We start from the raw sequence: 24,283 nt of genomic DNA on the forward strand, positions 1-24,283 counted from the left end.
GACAATGATGGAAAACAGGAAATTGATGAAGAATCTCAAGATGAACATACCTATGTCACAAAACGAAGCAGGACCAATGACTACGACGGGGATTATGAAGAACAACTGGTTGACGATGAGGAAGAGGAGCTTTTAGTACCCACGACTCGCAAACGCAGAAAAAAATTTAAAAATACTGACGACGTTGACGATGAACAAGAGAACAAGGTATGTAAATTGACTTTACCCATACCAAAATGCCCATATTTAACGTATTACTTTTTTTAATTGCTACTTTAAGCCTTTGCCTCACAACAAGCAAATACTGATGTTTATACATGACTTTATGAGAAATCAATCACATGTTATAGCTCTACTAGCTGCCTATGAAAAACATCCGCAACTTTGGAAATTTGATAAGTCAGAGCAATTAAAAAAAGAAGATCGAGAACTGCACCTTCGTCAAATAGCTGAAGAAATGGAAAATGCCAATATTCCCATGACCAGCACCATTCAAATCGAAGAAGTACTGCGTTATATACGCAGTTCTTACAGAAATTATATAAATCACTTTGACCCCAGCGACAGAAAGGGAGAAAAACGAAAGCCCCTATGGTATGCCAAATATTTGGAGTTTATGCGACCATGCATAGAGATTACCATTACCAAAATCAATGAGGAGTACCCAAAACTGCGTCCCCAACAAATAGTACGAATATTAGGCATTTATGAGAGATATCCACATCTTTGGAATACTGATCTGGTAGAATATGTGTGCAACAACAAAAGGCGGGAAGCTTTGCAGGAAATGCAGCAATCCATAGAAAAGGAAATGGGCATGAAGGTCGACATAGAGAGTCTTAAACGTTACGTTTACAATGTACACATGCATTGTTCTCGCGAAAAGAGAGTATGCGTGGAGAAGCTTTGCAAGAAGTCAGCTATTTGTAAATATTATAAGCACATGTCATTCCTAGTCGAACATTCCGCTCCATTTTCCTGTTCCGCTTGCGGAAAGAAATTTGGAGGTGCTTTTGTCTTAAAAATACACCATAGTTCTCAGCACGAAAAATTAAATTTGAAACCACTGCAGTGTTCTGTGTGCCACAAAGTGTATAAGACGCATGAACCCTACATAGCTCACGCCAGAAAGCATATGAAAGACTTTAGACATGAGTGTAAGGATTGTGGTAGGCAATTTATAAGGCTGGCTGATTTAAAAATTCACACACGTTACCATACGGGTGAAATGCCATATTGTTGTGAGATTTGCGGTCACAATTTTAGACACGCCCAAGAGCTTAATGTGCATAGAAGACGTCACAACAAAGACTATCGTTACTACTGTCAAGAATGTTCAAAGGGCTTTTATGGCAAGGATATTCTAACGAACCATATGCGAATGAAGCATATAAAAAAACGGGAATTTGTTTGCGATACATGTGGTAAAGGCTTCACCACGAAGACTTATCTAAATCAACACAAAACCATTCATTTGCAGGGCATAAATCATTTGTGTAAGCTGTGTGGCAAAGGTTATAAAAATAAAGCTGGCATCTACCATCACATGAGAACGCATCGTAAAAGAGATGTGTTGACAAAAAAATATCTGGAGGGGGAAGATGAGGAAATATTGAAAGATGTGTAAAACCCTGATGCATGTTTGTTTTTGGGCCAATCGAATAATTTAAATTTTCCGTTGAATAAATTTCTTTTAATGATGATTTTTTAACTTGTAAAAAAATGTAGTTTTGCTATTTTATTTTGTTGGCTTTCTATGTTGTTTTTGTTGTAACCACGTTTACACGTCCAGGTAGCGAATTTCGGCAAGTTCCGGTAGGTAATCAATCTCGTTTCTGCCTAAAGGACCGATCGCCGCGGGAATAAGGTCGCCGTTGGTTATTTAAAGGCGCCGATAACTTGCCTTGTCATATTCAGCATTAGTATTTTTGGAAGAACCGGGGTCGCCCGGCCTCTCACTGAGACTCTCCGCTCGATACCGCTGATGTTGTTGGAGCCACATATCATGTGGAGGTAGCGATCCTCGTCAAGCGCCTGTAGGTGAGTAAGCGCGTTCCGCGGGAACAGGATGGCCTTTGGTTATTCAAAGATTTAAAGGCGCCAATAACTCGCCTTTTCATATTGAGCATCATAGGCACTTAGTATTTCTGCAAGAGCCGTCCGCGACTGCCGTTGCACCTACTTCGTTTGAAGCATTCCCCTATCCGCAGCCTATGGACGCCCCCGGTAGTTCGCAGCTAAGCTTCTCGTGACAACAATAAACACCAAACAGACCGGGCCTTAATGTTCGAATCTATGTGGTGCTCCCAGCTTTCCCGTGCCGGGCTTTCTATGTTTTAGCTTTGTGGATATGTTTGTTTATTTGATAAGTTCCATAAGGTCAGGGGTAACTCTACCGAGATATGAGTTTATCACCATACCTGCAGGGAAAAGGGAGTTTAGAGATGCATAAGTCTAGAAGAATCGGGAAAAGAATTTCACTTCCACTGTTTCGACTTTATGCTTTGAACTCGATCTCAATTATTATCTTTGAGAATAAGCTGTGTTGTTGTAGCCGCATTTATATGTGGAGGTGGCGATTCTCGTCGAGCTCCATAAGTGAGCAAGCTTGTTCGGGTCCAAAGGACCAATTTAAAGGCACCAATAACTGTCTTTGTCATATCGAGTAGCACAGGCACTAAGTAGTTAAGCAAGGGCCGGCGCCGACCAGCCTCTCAATGATTGCTCGCGACTGCAGTTGCAGCGGCCCAAGTGCAGTTTACTGGCCCCTCACCGATTCTTCTGAAAATGGCATTGAACATCTTGGCGAGCTGATACCAGCGACAAGAAAAATTCCCGGGGAACGGACCTTGAGAAATAGGCCTCGAAAGGGTCAGTCAAAACTATTGAATAACTCTTAGGTTTTCCAACCGATTTTTCAAATTTGACATAATTAGAAAGCTTTTTTCAAGACGTAAATTTTGCATGAATATCATTTTTAGTTTGTGAGTTATAGGCAAAAAACTAAATTTTTTATTCAAATATTGTGAAAATGTGGTCTAATCTGAAAAAGTAAACGATATTAGCTATTTATTTTTTCTATGTGACTTTAAAGGCGCTCCCCTGATCTTATAAGCTTTGTTAGATTTAAAAAAGTCCAACTTTGGATGGCAGAGAGTTTTAATTTAAATACTTTTGGATTTTTTCCCACTGTTGGACATATGGTGGAGAAAAAATTAAATCCGGCCGAAGACTGGCAAATTTGACTAAATTTGGATGGCAAAGATAGTTTTAATTAAAATACTTTTGACTTTTTTCCCACTGTTGGACATATGGAGGAAAAAATGTAAATTTCGTTATTAAAAAGTTATATTGGTGTAATTTTAGTTTTGTTATAAGTTAGTAAGGAGAATTATATATCAAATGAAAGCTTAGCGAAGTGGCTATTGTGATCTGATGTAACTTGGTTAAATTTTTATAGGAAAATTTTGAATAAATTGTAGTTTTTTGAAAAAGATTGTTCAAAATTTTAATATTTTCATTAAAACTATCAAAGATTTAAAGATTTTTAAAAATTTTTTTACTATTGTCTGAAAGCGATTTAAAAAGTCTACCTGATGGTTTTTATTGTATTTCTTCCTTATCGGTTTAACAATAAAAAAAAGTTATAAGCATTTACATTTTGAACTTTAAAGACATATATCTCATGGACTAGGTCCTTCCCCAACAAAATTTTTGTACAGTTTCATTCAGCACATCGAAATCGTATCACCTGAAAAAAATTACCTCATTTGACGAGGGGCCCGTTAACTGCACTTGCTCCCTTGGTATCAGCCAATACACTGAGCGCAGCAGATAACAATTATCTTGTCGCCGTTAAAAAAACTACAGTGACTTAGTTCTCTGGCGCCAGAGGTAAACAAAAATCAGTTGTTTACTTAGCTGTACATCTACATTCCCTGTTTCAACTTTTTAATTTGGAAAAACTACATTTTAAATCAAAGCTTATGACCATATTTACCCTATTTTTCCATTACAATAAAAAGCTCTTTTCTCATCTGCATGCACAGTAACATTTCTTAGTAATGGTAGACTGTGATATTGGTGTTTTCGTCCGAAGGGGTGGCATACTTTTGGCTCCTTTGGCCAAATATAATAATCGTAAATACCAGTATATATTAAAATGTGACCAGTGTAATGAAATATGTTATTGCATTGATTCATTTGTGCTTCATTGTCTTGATCACGATGAAAACCTAAAAGCTGAAAAAAAGGTGACTCGTCGAAAAGCTGCACAGCAAACTAAAACGTCCGAATCAGAAAAGGACGAGGTATGTATGTATGTTTATATAATAATTACTAACGTAGTTAGTCAGTTGTATTACTGTATGTTGTATTTTCTATCCATTAGTCGTTTAATTAGATTAATGTGAGTTGCGTGGTTCCCAGTCTCAAAAGGACACACATCTAACATCAATCTCAGGTCAAAGAAATTATCGGAAAATAATGCTCCCTTTGCGAGCAAGGTCTTGACAGAGCATAGACGCGATCGCTGGAAAAGTTGGTATATAAACGCTTTCGCTATCCTATACTCATGAACGCTGTTTAGACCTGCTTAATATACTACTTGATCTCAAGGAACGAAGCGAAAACAATGCGCAAGATCTGCTCCAGTGATGATAATCCTGATACTTTGGTACTTTTTTGGGACTTTTTAAAGCCCGAAAGTACCAAGGTACACCAGCAAATTGGTACCTTTTTCGAAAGTTTAAAGCTATTAAAAATTAAAAAAAAAAAAAAAAATAACGAGTTTTCTGGGTTTTAAGACCAACTTTATTTTGTTGTTCCTAATGTTGTTGTTGTAGCTACATTTGCATTTGGAGGTGGCGATCCTCGTTAAGCTCTTATAAGGGAGCAAGCTCGATCGGTCGTCGGGGGAACATTATGACCATTGGTTATTTAAGGGACCAAAAACTCGTCTTGTATCGAGCATCATAGGCATTCAATATTTAAGCTAGAGCCGGTACCACCCGACCTCTCACTGAGACTCGTCACTAGTTACCGCTGATTGTCCGCGATTGCAGTTGCAGATACTCCGTATTTCTCCATTCCTATGGACGCGCCCGGTAGCTCCCCTCTTAGCTTCTCGTGATAACGAAGAACACCACACAGATTGGAGCTCAAAGTTCCAGTCCGAGTGATTCCTATAGTTATCCCGTGTCTTCACATATACAACAGCGGTGTGTCTAACTGATTGGCCCATATCAAGCAATCAAATCTTTTACCAAGATGATTTTTTTATACCCACCACCATAGGAATGGGGTACATAAAAGACGATCGAGCCATGTCTGTCCGTCTGATTTAGGGTTTAGGCCCATAAAAGCTACATTTATTATCCGATTTTGCTGAAATTTAGGACAGTGAGTTGCGTTAAGCCCTTCCGCAACCTTTTTCAATTTGGCCCAGATCAGTCCAGATTTGGATATAGCTGCCATATAGACCGATCTCTCGATTTAAGGTCTTACGCTCATAAATGCGCATTTATTGTCCGATGTCGCCGAAATTTGGGACAGTGAGTTGTGTTAGGCCCTTCCATATCCTTCTGCAATTTGGCGCAGATGGGTCCAGATTTGAATATAGATGTCATATAGACCGATATGTTGATTTAAGGTTTTAGGCCCATAAAAGTCGCATTTATTGTCCGATGTCGCCGAAATTTGGGACAGTGAGTTAAGCCCCTCGACATATTTCTTCAATTTGGCCGACATCGATCTAGATTTGCATATAGCTGCCATAAGGACCGATCTTTCGATTTAAGTTTTTAGACCCATTAAAGTCGCATTTATTGATTTAATTTGAAACCCATATTTCTTAGGCTTATGTGGGGGTTCAAAATTCTCAAGACACCGTAGGCCCTTCCCGGCTTATTCACAAAACTTAATGAAGTCTTAAAATAGGTTTATTTGACAGCTCTTGAAAGTAAATCTACTAAGTAAACCCATTTCAAGGCTATATTAAGTTTTGTGTGTACCGGCATTAGAATTTTTCCAAGATTAGGGTTTTGACAACCGCTTAGTGAGTTGCTTTTTGTTGTAACTCTTATGTCCTCGTTCTTTCAGGATCCCTTGAAATTAATAAAACACAATAGCGTTTTCGACGATGAAATTATGTCTGATAACGATGATACAAAAATTACCAAAAATGATTTTAAGGTTAAAATTAATAATGAGTCGAATGATGGCATTGATATGTCGCTTGTAAAAGAGGAGGAACTTATTACTGACAGCAGGAGTTTGAATGATGACCATGAAAATCAGGATGATCATGAAAATCAGGAAGAATATGACAGTCAGAAGGAATATGAAAATTATGAAGAGTATAAAAATGAGCAATATCTTAAAAATGATAAAGAACATGAGAGTGATGATGAAGAATATCCAGATATGGTAAATAATGGTATGAGACAAAAAAGCACAAATCACTATGATGGGGATTATGTAGATGAACTGGTCGATGATGAGGAAGAGGGGCTGTTAGTAACCAAGTCCCGACAGCGCAGAAAAAAGTCAAAAATAACTGACGATGTTGAGGGTGAACAAGGGAATAAGGTATGCTAATTGACTTTCACCAAAGCGTAATTCCCATATTTAACTTAATCTAGTTTTAATTTCTACTACTTAAAGCCTTTGCCTCACAAAAAACAAATACTGATGTTTATACATGACTTTATGAGAAATCGGTCGCATGTTGCAGCTCTACTGGCTGCCTATGAAAAACAACCGCTACTGTGGAAATTTGATAAGACAGAGCATTTAAAAAAAGCAGATCGAGAACTACATCTCCGGCGAATAGCCGATGAAATGGAATATGCCAATATTCCCTTGACCAGCACCAGTCAAATCGAAGAAGTATTGCGTTATATACGTAATTCCTACAGGCTCTACATAAATCACTTTGACCCCAACGACAGAAAGGGAGAAAAACGAAAGCCCCCATGGTATGCCAAATATTTGGAGTTTATGCGACCATGCATGGAGATGACAATAACCAGAATCAATGAGCACTATTCAAATCTGAGTCCCCAACAAATAGTACAGATATTGGGCATTTATGAAAAATATCCACATCTTTGGAATACCGATCTGGTGGAATATGTGTGCAATAATAAAAGGCTGGAAGCTTTGCAGGAAATGCAGCAAACCATTGAAAAGGAAATGGGTATGAAGGTCGACATAGAGAGTCTTAAACGTTACGTTTACAATGTACACATGTATTGTACTCGAGAAAAGAGGCTATTGGTGGAGAAGCCTTGCGAGCAGTCAGATATTTGTAAATATTACAAACACATGTCTTTCCTAGTCGATCATTGCGGTCCATTTTTCTGTTCCGCTTGTGGCAAGAAATTTGGAGGAGTTTTTGTGTTGAAAATTCACCATAGCATTCAGCACGAAAACGAAGCTAATTTAAAACACCTGCAGTGTTCTGTGTGCCTGAAAGTGTATAAGACGCACGTACCCTACGTAGCTCACGCCAGAAAGCATATGAAAGATTTCAAACATGAGTGCAAAGATTGTGGTAAGAAATTTATAAGGCCGGCCGATTTACAAATTCACACACGTTACCATACCGGCGAATTGCCATATTGTTGTGAGATATGCGGTCAAAATTTTAGACATGCCCAAGAGCTAACGGTGCATCGAAGACGTCACAACAAAGAATATCTACACTACTGTGAAGAATGTTCACAGGGTTTCTACAGCAAAGATATGCTAACGGACCATATGCGAATGAAGCATATCAAAACACGAGAATTTGTTTGCGATACATGCGGCAAAGGCTTCACTACTAAGAAATATCTAAATCGACACAAATCCATCCATTTGAAGGGCATAAATCATGTGTGTAAACTTTGTGGAAAAGGTTATAAGAATAAAGCTGGCATCTACCATCACATGAGAACGCATCGAAGGACAGATGTGTTGAAAAAAAAATATCTCGACAGAGAATGTGATGAAATGTTGGAAGATATATAAAACGCACATACCGATGTATGTTTTAGTGCTTTTGTTCTTTTGTAAGTTCGAGTTTTTTGATGTCGCTTTTTGTCCTTGGGAGCATTATACTGGCATACTTCATTAAGCATAAAGCTTGAGGGATCAAGCAAAATAGACCACAAAAGTAACAGCATTGGGTTTTGTTTGTAAGCGTTTCGTTGAAAAATGCAACTCTGCAAATAAATCCCACTAAGGCAACCAAGGCGGATTTAAAAAGGTGGTCTCTCGCAAACAGTTATTAACAGCCGGCCAGGTTTGACAGTGTTAAGATGCCAGATTTTTGTTTCCATTCTCTTTGTTGTTAATTTCTTTCTCGCATATTCTCACTTCATGTCCGCACACGTATACACACACGCACACAAATTTCTTTGTGTGTGTTGGCAAAACGTCGATCAGCTTGATGACAAGATGGCAGATTGCAACACATGATTTGTGGTTGTTGTACAAATGAGACCAGCTTTAATTGTTTCGCCATGTATGAAAAAGTAAAACTGCCGTTGAGTTTTGGTTTTGAGCGTCGCGTTGCAAAAATGCAACGCAAATTCCAAAAAGGTAACTCGGAAAAATTAGAAAAATTTCAACTTTGACGCTTGAAACCAAGTATCATTCGGCGTTGTCACACTTGAAGTAGTGCCTGTTGTCGTCAAAGTTAAAAGTTGTTTATCTTTTGAATGTTGCTTTTTAACATTTGTTTGCAGAGTTGCATTTTTCAACGCGACGCTCCTCAACGCGCTCATTATGTTTAGGAATTTAACTTTGACGACTGAAATCGAGCGACATTTTGTTTTGCCGTACGTGGAGTAGTGTTTTAAGGCAAGGTAGAGATCCTCGTCAAGCTCCTGTAGGTGAGCAAGCTCGTTCCGGTCCAAAGGACCGATCGCCGCGGGAACAGAGTGACCATTGATTATTTAAAGGCGTCAATAATTCGCCTTGTCATATCTAGCATCGTAGGCACTCAGTATTTGTGCAAGAGTCGTGCCGCCCGACCTCTCACTGAGACTCCGCTCAATTCCGTTGATTGTCCGCGACTGCCGTTGTAGTTACTCCGTATGCAGCATTCCAAATTTTTTTAAATTTTTGGTAGTACTTCGCATGGAGGATGCCAACTTTTTCTCTTTTAACATTCATTTTTTGCTTACGTTTTCTCCTATATGATGACATTTTCAATTGGTGGATTGACATCCTTAAAGATGTTCATGCGGCCTTTTGATGTTCATAGCAGTTGCCCAACAATAAAATATAGAGTGCATTATCTGTCAAAACCAGTGATTAGTGCAACCCTGATCTTGTGTATGTTACTAATTCGCGTAATTTTTCGTTGTTTGTGTGGTATAGTTTTTAATTATAATACACACACACAACCAAAACTCGTTGAAAGATAGTGCACTCCGCGGAAAAAAAGTTACTCAGCTGTTTACGATAAACTACCTGGTAAACAAGTCAGGCTTCCTTCTTTAATGAACCCTGGCAGACGGCAACACTTTTGCCGCCTTTAAAGAAATTCTATTGTGACTTTGTTCTCTGTCGCTGGGGAATATTATCAGCTGTTTCATTTAGTTGTGCTTCCAAATTCCTTGTTTCAACTTTCTAATTTGGAAAACCTAAATTTTTTTATCAAAGCTAATGGCCATATTTAACTGATTCCATGATTTAACTGTCCACAACAATAAAAAAGATACTTTTTCGTCTGATCACAGTTACAATTGTTAGCAATGGTAGACTGTGATGTTGGAGTTTTCGTCCGAAGGGGTGGTATACTTTTGGCCAAATATGATAATCATAAATATCAGTATATATTGAAATGTGACCAGTGCAATGAAATATGTAATTCTATTGGTTCATTTGTGCTTCATTGCCTAGATCACGATGAAAAGCTAAAAGCTGAAACAAAGGTGGCTCGCCGAAAAGCTGCACACCCAACTGAGGTGCCCATAGCAGAAAATTACGAGGTATGTATGTATGCCTAACTCGTATACATATGCCCATATTCACAAAACTTAAAGTAGTTTAAAGTAGGCTTATTTGACAGATATCCTCTATAGAACTGTCTAATAAAACGGCTTTTAAGTTTTGTGAATACGGGTGAAGTAAGTTAGTGAGTTGTATTACGATGTGTTGTAACTTCCATAAACTATTCGTAAATAAATATGTATATAGGAACTCTGTTACTGGTGCGTGATGTGTGGTTCTTAGTCTCATGCGGGCACACATCTACCGTCAATACCAAGCCAAAAACATTTGAGCCGACCGCAACTGTTGGAACGTAGTGGAGCCATAACTTTTCTGGTATGCCGTGCGCCTAAGATGCTAAAAGGTGGCAGATGGTCCCCAAGAATATAGTTGTAATTGTTTAGCTACATACTGGCATACGGCGGCAGAGATTCTTGTCAAGCTCCCTTTGGAAGAAAGGTTGTTTAAGAGCATAGTCGCTCAAAGGGGAAGTTGTTAGATGTTCAACGTTTTCGCTATCATACCCTCATGAACCTCTTTCACACCTGCTTAATACACTGCTTATTTGGAGGAACGATAAGGCAAACACACATATACTCACTATATTGCACATGGTATAGCTAAACCTCTTCTTCTAATTCATGAAGATCTGCGCAGAAGGGCTTGGATGTTTTTGCTCCTGTATCCCCTGTTCCATAACTGATATTCATCAGATAATTTGTTATCGAAGTCCAAGAAAGTCGGCTGATAGTTGCATACCAGTTGTAAAGGTCAAGGTTTCTATTATATCTATAAAAATGTTTCAGTATCTTTAAGACAACCAACTATGTCAAATTCCATGTACATCTGATTTTACAACCTTAGTTTTTTGGGCAAAATTGTAATTTTCCTAGATTAAGATCTTGACCACCGCTTGGTCAGCATACTCTAATGTTTATGTCTTCTTTCTTTTAGGATCCCTTGAAATTAATAAAACACAATAGCGATCACGAAGATGAAAATGTATCTGAAAACGATTACACCGAAATTACCGATTATGCACTTGAGGTTAAAATTAATCATGAGTCGAGTGATGAACTCGATATGTCACTTGTAAAAGAGGAGGAACTTATCACAGACAGCCAGAGTTTGAATGATGAGCATGAAAATCAGGTTGATCATGAAAATGAGGAAGAACAGGAGTGTGAGGAAGAAGACGAAAATGATGAAGAATATAACGATATGAATGATAATAAGAATGCATATGGTACAAGACAAAAAAGGACCAATCACTACGATGGGGATTATGAAGAAGAAATGATTGACGATGAAGAAGAGGAAGAAGAGCTGTTAGTACCCAAGTCCCGCAAAGGCAGAACAAAATCAAAAAATACTGACGATGTTGAGGATGAACCAGAGAATAAGGTATGTTAATTGATTTTACCCATACCCAAATTTCCATATATAACAAAATAATTTTTTTTAATTGCTACTGCTTTAAGCCTTTTCCTCATAAAAAGCAAATGATATTTGTACAAGACTTTATGAGAAACCGGTCACATGTTGTAGCTCTACTAGCTGCCTATGAAAAACATCCGCAACTGTGGAAACTTGATAAGACGGCGCGTTTAAAAAAAGCAGATCGAGAACTGCATCTACGGCAAATAGCTGAAGAAATGGAAAATGCCAATATTCCCATGACCAACACTAGTCAAATCGAAGAAATATTGCGTTCTTTGCGCAGTTCGTACAGAAATTATATAAATCACTTTGACCCCAACGACAGAAAGGGAGAAAAACGAAAGACCCCATGGTATGCTAAATATTTAGAGTTTATGCGACCATGCATGGAGATGACAATAACCAGAATCAATGAGCAGTATTCAAAACTGAGTCCCCAACAAATAGTACAAATATTGGGCATTTATAAGAAATATCCACATCTTTGGAATACCGATCTGGTGGAATATGTGTGCAATAATAAAAGGCTGGAAGCTTTGCAGGACATGCAGCAAATCTTAGAAAAGGAAATGGGCATGGAGGTCGACATAGAGAGTCTTAAACGCTACGTTTATAATTTACACATGTATTGTTCTCGCGAAAAGAGGCTACTGGTGGAGAAGCTATGCGAGCAGTCTGATATTTGTAAATATTACAAACACATGTCATTCCTAGTCGACCATTGCGGTCCATCTTCTTGTTCCGCTTGCGGCAAAAAATTTAAAGGTGTTTTTGTATTAAAAATACACCACAGCACTCACCACGAAAACGAAACGAATTTGAAACGCCTGCAGTGTTCTGTGTGTCATAAGGTGTATAAGAAGCAAGAACCCTACGTAGCTCACGCCAGAAAGCATATGAAAGACTTCAAGCATGAGTGCAAGGAATGTGGTAGGCAATTTATAAGAGCGGCTGATTTACAAATTCACACACGTTACCATACCGGCGAAATGCCATATTGTTGTGAGATTTGCGGCCACAATGTTAAATGTGCCCAAGAGCTTACTACGCATAGGAGACGTCACAACAAAGAATATGTCCACTATTGTCAAGAATGTTCACAGGGCTTCTATACCAAGAATTTGCTAACGAACCATATGCGAATGAAGCATATCAAAAAACGAGAATTTGTTTGCGATACATGTGGCAAAGGCTTCACCACGAAGATTTATCTAACTCGACACAAAGCCATTCATTTGCAGGGCATAAATCATTTTTGTAAACTCTGTGGTAAAGGTTATAAGAATAAAGCTGGCATCTACCATCACATGAGAACGCATCGTAGGACAGATGTGTTGACAAAAAAATATCTGGAGAGAGAAGATGAGGAAATGTTGGAAGATATATAAAACAAGCACACCAATGTATGTTTTCTTGGGTCAAGGGAATTAATGAAATTTTGTTGTTGAATAAATTTCGTATTATAACTTTTTTACACTTTATCATTGGCAACACCATGCCTATAAAAATGCTATTGATTCAAATCGTTTTATTGGCTGCCTATGCTACAGATTTGTGTTAACGTTCCAAAAGGCCAGTGATATACCTAACGAGATATGAGTTTTTCACTATAACTGCAGGGGAAAGGGAGCTTAGAGTGGTAGAAATTATGAAGAATCGGGAAGAGAATTTCTTTACACCTTGTAGAACTTGTCTTTGATGGATTTAGAGCCAAAAAAGCAATATAGCTCCCATATAAATCGATAGATTAGTCCGCAATTCTTATCCAATTTGGCCGAAATTTTGCACGGCGACTTCTACTATGGTCTCCAATATTTGGGACAAGTATTGTCAGAATTGCTCCATAACTTAATCAAGCTCTCATACAAATCGATTTACCAAATGCACTTTTTGAGCCCCTTGAGTGCGCAATAATTATCCGTTTTGGCTGAAATTTCGCACAATGACTTCTACTATAATAGTTCCCATTTAAACCGATATCCCGATTTTACTTCTTGAGCCTCTAGAGAGCACAATTTTTATCCGATTTGGCTGACATTTTGGACAAGACTTTTGCTATGACCTGCAAAAGTCTTGCCAGGTATGATATGACTTGGTAGAAAACCTGATAAAATTCCCATTTAAACTGATCCATCGAAGCATCCATAAGACTCCTTTAGCCTCTAAGGGCGAAATTCTTATCGGATTTGTCTAAAATTGTGCACAATCATTTCTACTATAAGGTTTTACATTTGTGCCCTGTATGCTGCTAGTCGGCCTATAACCTTATTTAGTTCCCATTTAAACCGATAGATCCATAGACTCCTGTAGCCCCTAGAGGTCGCAAATCTTGTACGACATCCGTGCCAAGTTTGGTCAGTTGTTGTTGTAGAAGTTCCGTTGTTGTTGTAGCAGTTTGTTGTGTTCTATCTTTCGTCTGCTAGATTCTGTTGAGTATCCAGATCCAGGAACTCTGCGACTTAGGGATCTGGGTCTGCGTCGAGTGGGTCTAGCTGGGCAGTTAAACAAGTGACGTGTGATCTCTGGTCACAATCGGGACATATGTCGGCATCAATCCTTGGTCTGTAGGAGTTGAGACGGTTGTAGTTATATCTTTGTACTGGTAGAATCTTTGTCTCCTGATGGAGGTGGTCCACACGAGAACTGAGGAGACAGCCCGTCGCAGTTCGAAGAGCGGCGTGTTACAGAGCTGACGGGACCACACTGGCGCTGCATAACTTAACACAGATCGGCCAATTGCTTTGTACGTGGTGTACAAGGTTTTTTTTTTGTCAGCACCCCATGTGAGTGTGTGACTTGAGGATCTTGTCCACCACCAACCACCACCCTGGGGCCCTTCCCGCTCCAAAATCCCCATTGGAATATCGAACTTTAATACAGTTTTTATGAATGGAGTACATCCCTAACCCCTTCAAAGGCCAATAAAGATCATATGGGATTTAACATAAAGACAAGCGACACACATATACCACTTTCGTAGCATGGTATTTCACTAACGCTCTTTAACTGTCGAAAATAAATATTCAAAGGACAATTTTGTTCCATATATTGTAAAAGGAGGCGTAGCGGAGCCGGCCGGCTTCAGCTAGTATTTTATATGCCTTCATTGATTGACTCATCATTGGCTACATTTGCAGGATTCGCAATTCCAAGGACAGCACGCACAACTTATGGTAGGCTGCTGTGATACTACACAACTGAAAAAAGAAATTCAAAGACTCGCCATTACCTGTTTTGAGAAGCCTTAGAAGGCTGACAAATATAGACATACCATTGATCACGTTGTTCCATTGCGGCACGCAAAATATCCCAAGGTTTTACATCGAATCTTGAGGGTTTCTCATGTCTATTCGGGAAAATTTTAGGCTTTTCTATCCTTAGGTTCTGATGCTTGGGGCTAGACATGTTTTGTTTAGTCTGAAGATCTTTCGAAGGAACAATCTGCTTTGGACTTCTAAGATTTTGGCCATTTCGAACCTTCCTTCTCAAGTCAGTTATCATGATATTTTCAAAAGGGTTTTTAGGAGTTCTTATGTCTCTAATTCTATTGAAAGAACTGTTCTTATTGGCCTTTGGAGCTAAGGGGGACATTTTTGCTCCATTTTTCTTGTTTATTTTGTTAGTCTTGATTGGTTTTTGGTTTTCGTTCTCTGCTATTGCCTTATGAAGTTTCTTTTCTGACTTGCTTTTACTTTGCTGAAAAAATTGATTGATTTCGGCTGGCAACTTTTTCTTTGGTATTGGATTCTGGAATTTTTTGACTGATTTTTTCTTATTTTCTTCACTGACCAATTCTGCTGTGATGGGTTCTTGCGATATTTTGTTAGATTTTTTCTTAGCATTCTTGTTAATGGCCTTTTGTGTATTATTGAGTTTTGAGGTACCCATTGATTCACTTTTAGGGTTTTCTTTTCTTTGGTTTCTGTTATTGGCATTTAAGTTGATTTCCTTACTTTCCATGTTTCCAAAAACGGACAGATTTCGATCTGCAATAAGGACTAAGGAGAATATTTGAGAATTTTAGGGAATGTTCTGTTATTCTATCTGGATCTTTGTTGGCTCAGTGTTTAGTTTAGCCGTACTCAGGACGAATTCACCTACGGCTTCAGAAGTAGTTCTACATTAATGCCTCCAAGTATCTGCACCAATCAAAATAATACGTTCATGAGCTTAAAGGAACTCTTCTATTGGCAGGCAACTTTTACAAACACTTTATTATACTGAATAAAATGCTTGATTCTTCAGGGAATATGATGTAGGCAAGACTCTTTCCGATATAAAGTACAGCATCACTATACCTAAAAAAATGCAAAGCTCCAGTTTATAACCGGTAGTTTCAGTTCTTTAGGGGTGGATATAGAAAGAACATTAGCGGCAAGGGAAAGAACAATAGCGGCAAGGGAAAGAACATTAGCGGCAAAAGGAGGGAACAATAAATCTTACGACGGCATCGGGTGTATACCATTCAGCCGGAATAAAATGAAAATCACTGTCAACCGGTTAAAAAATTACAAGGCTGTAGGAGCCGATAGTTAAACGGCAAAAATCTGTCAAAGTGGCAGTAACCCAGCTGAAGAATAACAACGCAGTAGGAACCGATAGGTTATCGGGTGTAAATTTTTTTTTTGAAAATTGTCTATGCGCTGCCTCCTTAGGTAAGTTTAGGTTGAAGGCCGCGCAACTAGTGTGCTAGTGCCTTCACTTGGCGATCATAGGTCCATTGTGAATGTAGAACAAGTAAAAAGGCGTTAAGTTCGGCCGGGCCGAACATTGGATACCCACCACCTCGGGTATATATATAAATCACCTTTCGTCAAAATCCGTTGAAAATGCATACCTTATGTCCCATTGCAGCTTCATCGAAATATGTTCCGATTTGGACCAAATACTAATACGTACAAGTCATTGTTCAATTGTGTATAACAAAATATTGATCTTTTTAGTAGCTTTATCTACAAATAAACCGATCTGAACCATATACGACACGGATGTCGAAAAGCCTAACAAAAGTCACTGTGTCAAATTTCAGTGAAATCGGATTATAAATGCGCCTTTAATGGCGCATACCACCAAACTTTATATCGAGATATCGGTCTTCATGGCAGCTATATCCAAATCTGGACCAATTTGGGTTAGGTTACAGAAAAATGTCGAAGAGCCTAATACAACTCACTTTCCCAAATTTCGGCGAAATCGGATAATAAATGCGCCTTTTTGGCCTTAAAACCTTAAATTGGGAGATCGGTCTACATGGCAGCTATATTCAAATCTGGGCCGATCTGTGTCATATTGCAGGACTATGTCGAGGGGCTTAACACAACTCACTGTCCCAAATTTCGGACAATAAATGCGCCTTTTATGGGCCCAAAGCCTTAAATCGAGAGATCGGTCTATATGGCAGCTATATCCAAATCTGGACCGATCTGGGCCAAATTGAAGAAGGATATCGAAGGACCTAACACAACTCACTGTCCCAAATTTTGGCAAAATCGGACAATAAATGCGCCTTTTATGGGCGCATGACCTTAAATCAAGAGATCGGTCTACATGGCAGCTATATCCAAATCTGGACCGATTTGAAGTAGAATGTCGAAGGGCCTATCACAAATCACTGTCCCAAATTTCAGCAAAATCAAATAATAAATGTGGCTTTTATGGGCCTAAGGCCCTAAATCGGCGCATCGGTCTAAATGGGGGCTATATCAAGGTATAGTCGATATAGCCCATCTTCGAACTTATGCTTATGGACAAAAAAAGAATAAATATATGAAGCCAAGTTTTTTTTGCTATTTTACCAAATAGGAACTAAAGACATTTAAATAACAGATGATTACAACTATGGGCTTAATCGAAAGATGGTGAACGTATAGTTAGCTCACAGGCTCAAAACCATTTTTTTGATTTTTGCTGTCCAAACAAATTTCTTTGAGTGTAATGTTTGTGTTTGGAAAAATGTTTTTATTTTGTGAATTATTAACACACCACTACCATTACCTTTTTGGGATTTCGTTTTCTTCTTTTTGCCAACCTCAGTGGAATTTTCTGTTTGACCTTTATTTATTTGAAGACTCAGTTGCTTTTGATTGTCTTTAACGACTTTCTTGATTACAGAAATACGATTTTCTTGAGGAGATTTTAAACCAGGTTTATCATTGTGATTATGTTTTGGTGCTTTGGCCTTTGGCTTCATAATATTCTCAGAGTTGGAGGTTTGAGTAGTTTTATTTCTTTGTGCTTGTCTCTCCCAATCGGTACCTAAAGGCTTTTTACATACAGTTTCATTCGCTATATCTCCTTTTGCTACTTTTTGCCAGTGCTGCGTTCCACAAAGATCCCCATGAACATTTGCCTTATCTTTATATTCGAAAAAAGCAATTGTATTTTTAATATTTTTCTTTTGAATTTTATAACCCTTCTTACTTACCTCTTTGCGATCTTGTTCTATGTATCCTTATATTGATACTATTGCCCCCTTCAAATACAGAATACTTTTCGCGAAATTGCGTCCTACAATAGACCTTGATTAATTGGCGACAAAACTTTTTCAAAACAAAGCAGGTGTGACACCTATGATTCCAATATCTAGAACAATTTTGGCTACTGAAGGATAAAAAAATGTTCACTTTTAAGGGAACCTCGTTAAGGGAATCATGTATGTATGCTTACCTTGAGGTTATTATGTCTGCAGGACAACGGCAAACCATTTCAAATCTAAAACATTTTATAAGAAATAAATTTTAAGTTTAGTTTTCGGAGAAAATCATATCTGACAGAAAAATTTTGTTTTTATGCAACCAGGGAAAAAAGTTAAATACACAGAGAGGAAAATTGTATACACTACACCACTACTGTCGCACAGGGTATTATAACTTAGTGCATTTGTTTGTAACACCCAGAAGGAAAAGAGATAGACCCATTGATAAGTATACCGATCGACTTGCCAAAATTTCGTACAAAGCTTTCCTTTGACGACTACCACAATATCCAAGAAGTTTGGTCGAAATCGGTTCAGACTTGGATATAGTCGCATTTCGGGTAATTTGCAATTTGTTGTCATTTGTCAACCGTAGTTATTACAGCTTGAACATATTTGCTCGAAATGTGGTACGGATTGTTTAACAATCCATCTGAAAATATCATCAGAGCTCCATCAAAATTTGTTCAGAATTAGATATAGCTCCCACTTTGTACTTATAGGGTAGGTGTAGGATATTTAACAGTTGACACTGCCCTACTTAGGCCTTTCTTTACTGGTTTCACTTAGTGTTCTGTTACGACCGTGTCAAGTTCTTTTTAATTTTGTCTGTTAACTGATATAGCTCCCCTATAAACCCATCTCCCGATTTGTCTTCTAAGGTCCCTAGAAGCTTTAGTTTTTGGCTGATATGACAGAAATTTGATGCAAAAAGTACACATATGTCCTTCAACTAGGTTCATTTGGGTAAATTTGTTGCAAAATCTATTGTGGTGGTTTCACAAATTCGGCCCGGCCGAACTTAGCACGTTCTTGCTTGTTTATTATTTTCTAATTACGTATTTAATTTTTGTTTGTGTGTTCACTCAACCCTAACGTGTAATGGTTTTCCACCTATGCTTATATGCTTTAATGCTGCAAACATTTTTGATCGCCAAACAATCTTTCACGAATCTTCTAGATGAAGATTACGATGAAGAACGAACTTTTCTAAGAGTCGTAGACGATTTTTAATTTGTGTCCTCAATACGAATCTTCTGGAGGAGTGTTCCGCGAATCTTCCACATGAGTTACTAATGAGTAAGTCAAAAGAGTCTTGGAAGATCTTAGAATTGCGCAAGAATAGTGTGGGCGAGTAACAGATGAGTGTTTTGGAAGATTTATGAAATACTCTTCTGGTAGAGTTGCGCATTACTCTCCCGGACGAGTAACAAATAAGTGTTTTGGGATATTTATTGTATACTGTTCTAAAAGAGTTGCGCGTTATTCGATTGGAAGATCTAAAAATGCATACCAAGATACAATGATTTGTTCATCGAAAACGTAACAACTACCAAAAAAAATTTATTACTTGCCATATTCGTCATACTAAGTACCAATCGTCATATTAACCAAATGAAAATTCTGTATGGTATTGTGAAAGTTGTCCACGCAAAATAAAACATCGAACAACATAATTCAGCACCAGGCATGAAAATAAAAACTATCACGAAAAGTTAACTCAGGCAATTTATAAACAAATCTTCTGGACGATTATAACGCAATGGGTCGCGAAGAGTTGCTAAAACACATGCAATGGATTGTCCAATGATAATCCAGAAGAGAGTTTCACGAGTCATACAGACGATTATAACGTAATGGGTTGCGTAATAATCGTCGCGAAGAGTTGCTAAAACTTCCGAACACGCAATGGATTGTGCAATGATAACATAGAAGAGAGTTTCACGAGTCATACCGACAATTATAAGGCTATGGGTTGTACGAGAATCGTCGCGAAGAGTTCCTAAAACATCCACATATGCAATGGATTGTCCAATGATAACCTAGAAGAGAGCTTCACGAGTCATACGGACGAGTATAAGGATTGTCCAATGATATCGTAGAAGAGTGTTTTGCGACTCATACGGAATAACAATTGCGTAAAAATCTTTCAGAAGATTGTTTTGTTCATCACGAGGATGAAGGCTCCTCTAAAATTTTTAAAAATGTTTGTAGGGATATAGTGAATATGTATCTGCCTACTTGTCCAACTATAGTTCCTATGGGCATTTCAATGTTGCAATTGCAAAACCTCACTACCAGATGAATTACAATGTATGGTAAATGAACAAGAGGATACAAGAACATGCTTTGCCCAGAACAATTATTGGATGAATACACGATAAGAAGAAAAACAACAAGCAACATTTTCCCTCCAATGCCGGAGGTGAAATAGTGATGTGTTTAAGCATTGCTCTTTGATAGTAAAACGTGAACCAACTATGAAGTAGTAGATATCGCTGTGTGTGTATTTTTGTAGACTTTAAATGCAATTTACAAAGAAATAGTTATTAAAGATATTAAGGCAAAAATCATAATGGGATTTTAATTGATTGTGATTGAGGGAGGAAGAAAGGGACTGAAGGGAAGAGAGGGACTGAGGGGGTGAGAGGGAGAGAGGGAGAGAAAAGAATTAAATCTTTATGGGAAGACAAGCATCCCGGTGGTCCGCTTCGCTACTCCCGTTTTGATGCTCCCTTTTTATACACATCACCAAAGGATGGGGGTATATTCATTTTGTCATTCCGCTTGCAGCACATCGAAATATCCATTTCCGACCCTATAAAGTATATATATTCTCGATCAGCGTAAAAATCTAAGACGATCTAGCCATGTCCGTCGGCCTGTCCGTCTGTCTGTTGAAATCACGCTACAGTCTTTAAAAATAGAGATATTGAGCTGAAATTTTGCACAGATTCTTTTCTTGTCCATGAGCAGGTAAAGATCAAAGATGGGCTATATCGAACTATATCTTGATAAAGCCCTCATATAGACCGATCCGGCGATTTAGGGTTTTAGTCCCATAAAAGCCACATTTATTATTCGATTTTGCTGAAATTTGGGACAGTGAGTTGTACCAAGACTACCAACATCTGCCCCGAATATGGCCTTTCGACATTCTTCTTCAGTTTGGCTCAGATCGGTCTAGATTTGAATATAGCTGCCATATAGACCGATCCGGCGATTAAGGGTCTTAAGCCCATAAAAGCCACATTTATTACCCCATTTTGCTGAAATTTGGGACAGTGAGTTGTTTTAGGCCCTTCTACATCCTTCTTCAATTTGACTCAGACCGGTTCATATTTGAATATAGCTGCCATATAGAACGATCTCTCGATTAAAGGTTTTGAGCCCATAAATGGCACATTTACTGTCCGATGTCGCCGAAATTTGGGACAGTGAGTTGTGTTAGGCCCTTCGACATTCCTCCTCAATTTGGCTCAGATCGATCCAGATTTGGATTTAGCTGCCATATAGACCGATATCTCGATTTAAGGGTTTGGGCCCATAAAAGGCGCATTTACTGTCCGATGCTGAAATTTGGGACAGTGAGTTAAGTTAAGCCCTTCGACATTCCTCCTCAATTTGGCTCAGATCGATCCAGATTTGTATTTAGCTGCCATATAGACCGATATCTCGATTTAAAGTCTTGGACCCATAAAAGGCGCATTTATAAACCGATTTCACCGAAATTTGACACAGTGACTTATGTTAGGTTTTTCGACATCCGTGTCGTATATGGTTCAGATAGGTTTATTTTTAGATATAGCTACTTAAAATACCAATATTTTGTTATACACAATTGAACAATGACTTGTACATATTAGTATTTGGTCCAAATCGGAACATGTTTCGATATAGTTGCTATGGGGCATAAGGTATGCATTTTTCACCGGATTTTGACGAAAGGTGGTTAACATATATACTCGAGGTGGTGGGTATTCAAAGTTCGGCCCGGCCGAACTTAACGCCTTTTTACTTGTCACTTGTCAGTGCAGGTCTTCCCAAAACCTAGCTAGTCAATCTGTCTATAAGCTTATGAAGTTTTGTAATAACAGTATATAAAAAGTGCGGAATCAACGGAACCAACATTGACAATACATCGAAAAAATCATCAAAGTCGCACAAAATATATTATCAATGTATAAATGAAACCTAATTTTGGGCGTTTTAGCTCATATATAACGAAGCTATATCTAAACCTGAACCGATTTTGACCAAACTTCTTAGATATTGTGGTAGTCATCGAGGAGGCGTTGTGCACAATTTTTGTATGATTGGTCAATAAATGCGCTTGCAATGCGTCTAGAAGTGAAAATCTCGCGATAAACATATATGAGAGCTATATCATTTGTCATTTGCCAACATTTTATTTTTACAGAAAATGTGTTTGAAAATTTTGTCAAATTTTTTTTTAGAAAATTTGTAATTTTTTTTTTGCCAAAATTTCCATTTTACGAAATTGTCAAAATTTTATAAAAAATTTTATTATAATTTTATTTGTAAAGAAAATTTTTATGAAATGTTATTTCTATGAACATCTTTACCGACAGTAAAATTGCCATAAGGGCAATAACAACCAGGACGGTAAGGTCACGAACAGTCTTGCAGTGTAAGAAGGAGATTAACGCCTTCTCGAAGGATGGCAAAATCCGCATCGTTTGGGTGCCGAGCCATAACGGAGTAAGGGGAAATGAAAGGGCAGACGATTTGGCGGTGAAGGCCTGCCGTCAATAAACTTGGTTAACCCGAAGCCTTTCGGGTCGACGCAGTCCGAGTTAAGTGAGTGGGCGACGAATGCGCATGCCACATTGTTGAACATCGAAACGGTCGGTAGCACGGCGAAAATCCTATGGGGGGATCCAGATCGTGAAAGAACGAGGCTAAGGAAGCAAGAAGGAGGTCAGTATAGCTATTGGTATCATAATGGGACATATAGGTTTATGAGCTCACTTATGTATAATCGGTGCGGCAAGTGATAGCATGTGTAGGTCATGCGGGGAAGATGATGAGATGTTGAAACATTTCCTTTGTCATTGCCCGGCTTTCGCGTCCAACAGATACCGGTACTTAGGTGGGGACACAATATGAGACATGAACCAACTTAGGGGCGTGGTATTGAAAACAATTAAGTACATAATCCTTAAGCACGGAAGTAGCACGGAATTCCTAACTTAAAATTTTCTTTTTAGAGGTTACTTTATAATTTTTAGAGCGCACAACAAGCCGATTACTGGCTTAGGTGTATGTCCATAGTGGCATGGGGCGGATTAATATCTGCACCCTTTTTTCGACCTAACCTAACCTGTTTCTATGGAATAATTTGTCTTTTATTGAAATATTTTAAACATCTTTCTTTTAGAAAATTTTGTAATTTTTTTAGAAAATCTTTTTTTTTTAATCAAAATTTTTTTTAAAAACATTTAATTTCTGTAGATTTTTTGTTTATTTTATTTTTAAAATCAATTTGAAGTACAAATTTTGTTGCCTCATTTTGCTACATTAATTTTTAAGCAATTTTCATTTTCAACTTTGACTCTGATGCTGTTCCCAATAGTAAAAAACTTTCCAAAATATTCTTTTGTTTTTTATCTATTTTCTTACGGTACAGACACTATACCGTTTTTTTAACGTTTTGTTATAGAAAAGTGAAATTCATGTTAGCGGATATTAAATATCCGTTATGAATTTGTATAGCAGTTGTAAGAGAGGTTGGAGAGGGTGGTGGTGACATCAACACACACCAGGAACAAAGAACGTAATCAGTAGACATACATACACCAGAACCCAGACAGGACACATGATGAACAAAAAGAAGGTGGGAAAAAGGGGAGGAGAACAGATTGAGGGAAACGGAAAACAGATTTATTTTTGGCGCTAGTTTCAAACATTGTTATAAGAAATAAGAAAATGGCAAACAACAGCAAGGATAACAATCTCAACAATGTTCTTAGAAATGCTCTGAGCAAAAAATGAGCAACACGTGAAGGAAATTAAATGAATTGTGAAAATGAAAAAAAAAGTAAAACAGTCATGGCTCAAAGTCGACAGAAATCTAATTTGTTGACGCATTTTCATTTTGTTCGCTTTTATTTCTTTCATTCACTCAGAGCTTTGCAGCATACATGTGAAAGATGGTGGCTAAAAACTCTGCGGAAAAATGCGAAATTTGCCCATGAACATTCTATTAAGGGTCTGGGATATTATCAAGATAGGTGAAAAGTAAAGTGGGTAAGAAAAAGTAACAAAAAACATAAAAAGCAACAGAAAGACGAACCGACAGAAAAACGGACAGAAGGGCGGACAGAAGGAGGGACACCCGGATGGACAGAAGGAATGACAGAC

The 24,283-nt window shown here is 38.1% G+C and overlaps 2 protein-coding genes across 4 annotated transcripts; one reads left to right on the forward strand and one right to left on the reverse strand.

Moving 5' to 3' along the window:
• Positions 1–3,887: 3,887 nt before the first annotated feature.
• On the forward strand, positions 3,888–12,894 carry LOC106085685 (uncharacterized). The gene is made up of 6 exons (XM_059367069.1): positions 3,888–4,310; positions 6,100–6,588; positions 6,664–8,010; positions 9,732–9,983; positions 10,939–11,388; positions 11,466–12,894. The coding sequence occupies exons 1-6, from the start codon at positions 4,065–4,067 to the stop codon at positions 12,810–12,812; spliced, it is 4,131 nt and encodes a 1,376-aa protein (XP_059223052.1). The 5' UTR covers positions 3,888–4,064; the 3' UTR covers positions 12,813–12,894.
• A 1,468-nt stretch (positions 12,895–14,362) lies between these two features.
• On the reverse strand, positions 14,363–18,229 carry LOC106084989 (uncharacterized protein DDB_G0287625). 3 transcript variants are annotated; one of them, XM_013248990.2, is made up of 5 exons: positions 18,091–18,229; positions 17,849–18,024; positions 17,419–17,778; positions 14,696–15,410; positions 14,363–14,621 (listed from the first exon to the last, which is right to left on the reverse strand). In XM_013248990.2, the coding sequence occupies exons 1-5, from the start codon at positions 18,126–18,128 to the stop codon at positions 14,543–14,545; spliced, it is 1,368 nt and encodes a 455-aa protein (XP_013104444.2). In that variant the 5' UTR covers positions 18,129–18,229; the 3' UTR covers positions 14,363–14,542. The 3 variants fall into 3 exon arrangements, with proteins under 3 accessions (XP_013104444.2, XP_059222749.1, XP_013104438.2); XM_059366766.1 differs by having other exon boundaries at positions 14,696–15,422; positions 17,849–18,021; positions 18,091–18,228; XM_013248984.2 differs by having other exon boundaries at positions 14,696–15,422; positions 18,091–18,228.
• Positions 18,230–24,283: the final 6,054 nt, after the last annotated feature.

The sequence above is a fragment of the Stomoxys calcitrans genome, chromosome 4 (assembly GCF_963082655.1).
Source record: "Stomoxys calcitrans chromosome 4, idStoCalc2.1, whole genome shotgun sequence".
Taxonomy (NCBI): Eukaryota; Metazoa; Arthropoda; class Insecta; order Diptera; family Muscidae; genus Stomoxys; species Stomoxys calcitrans.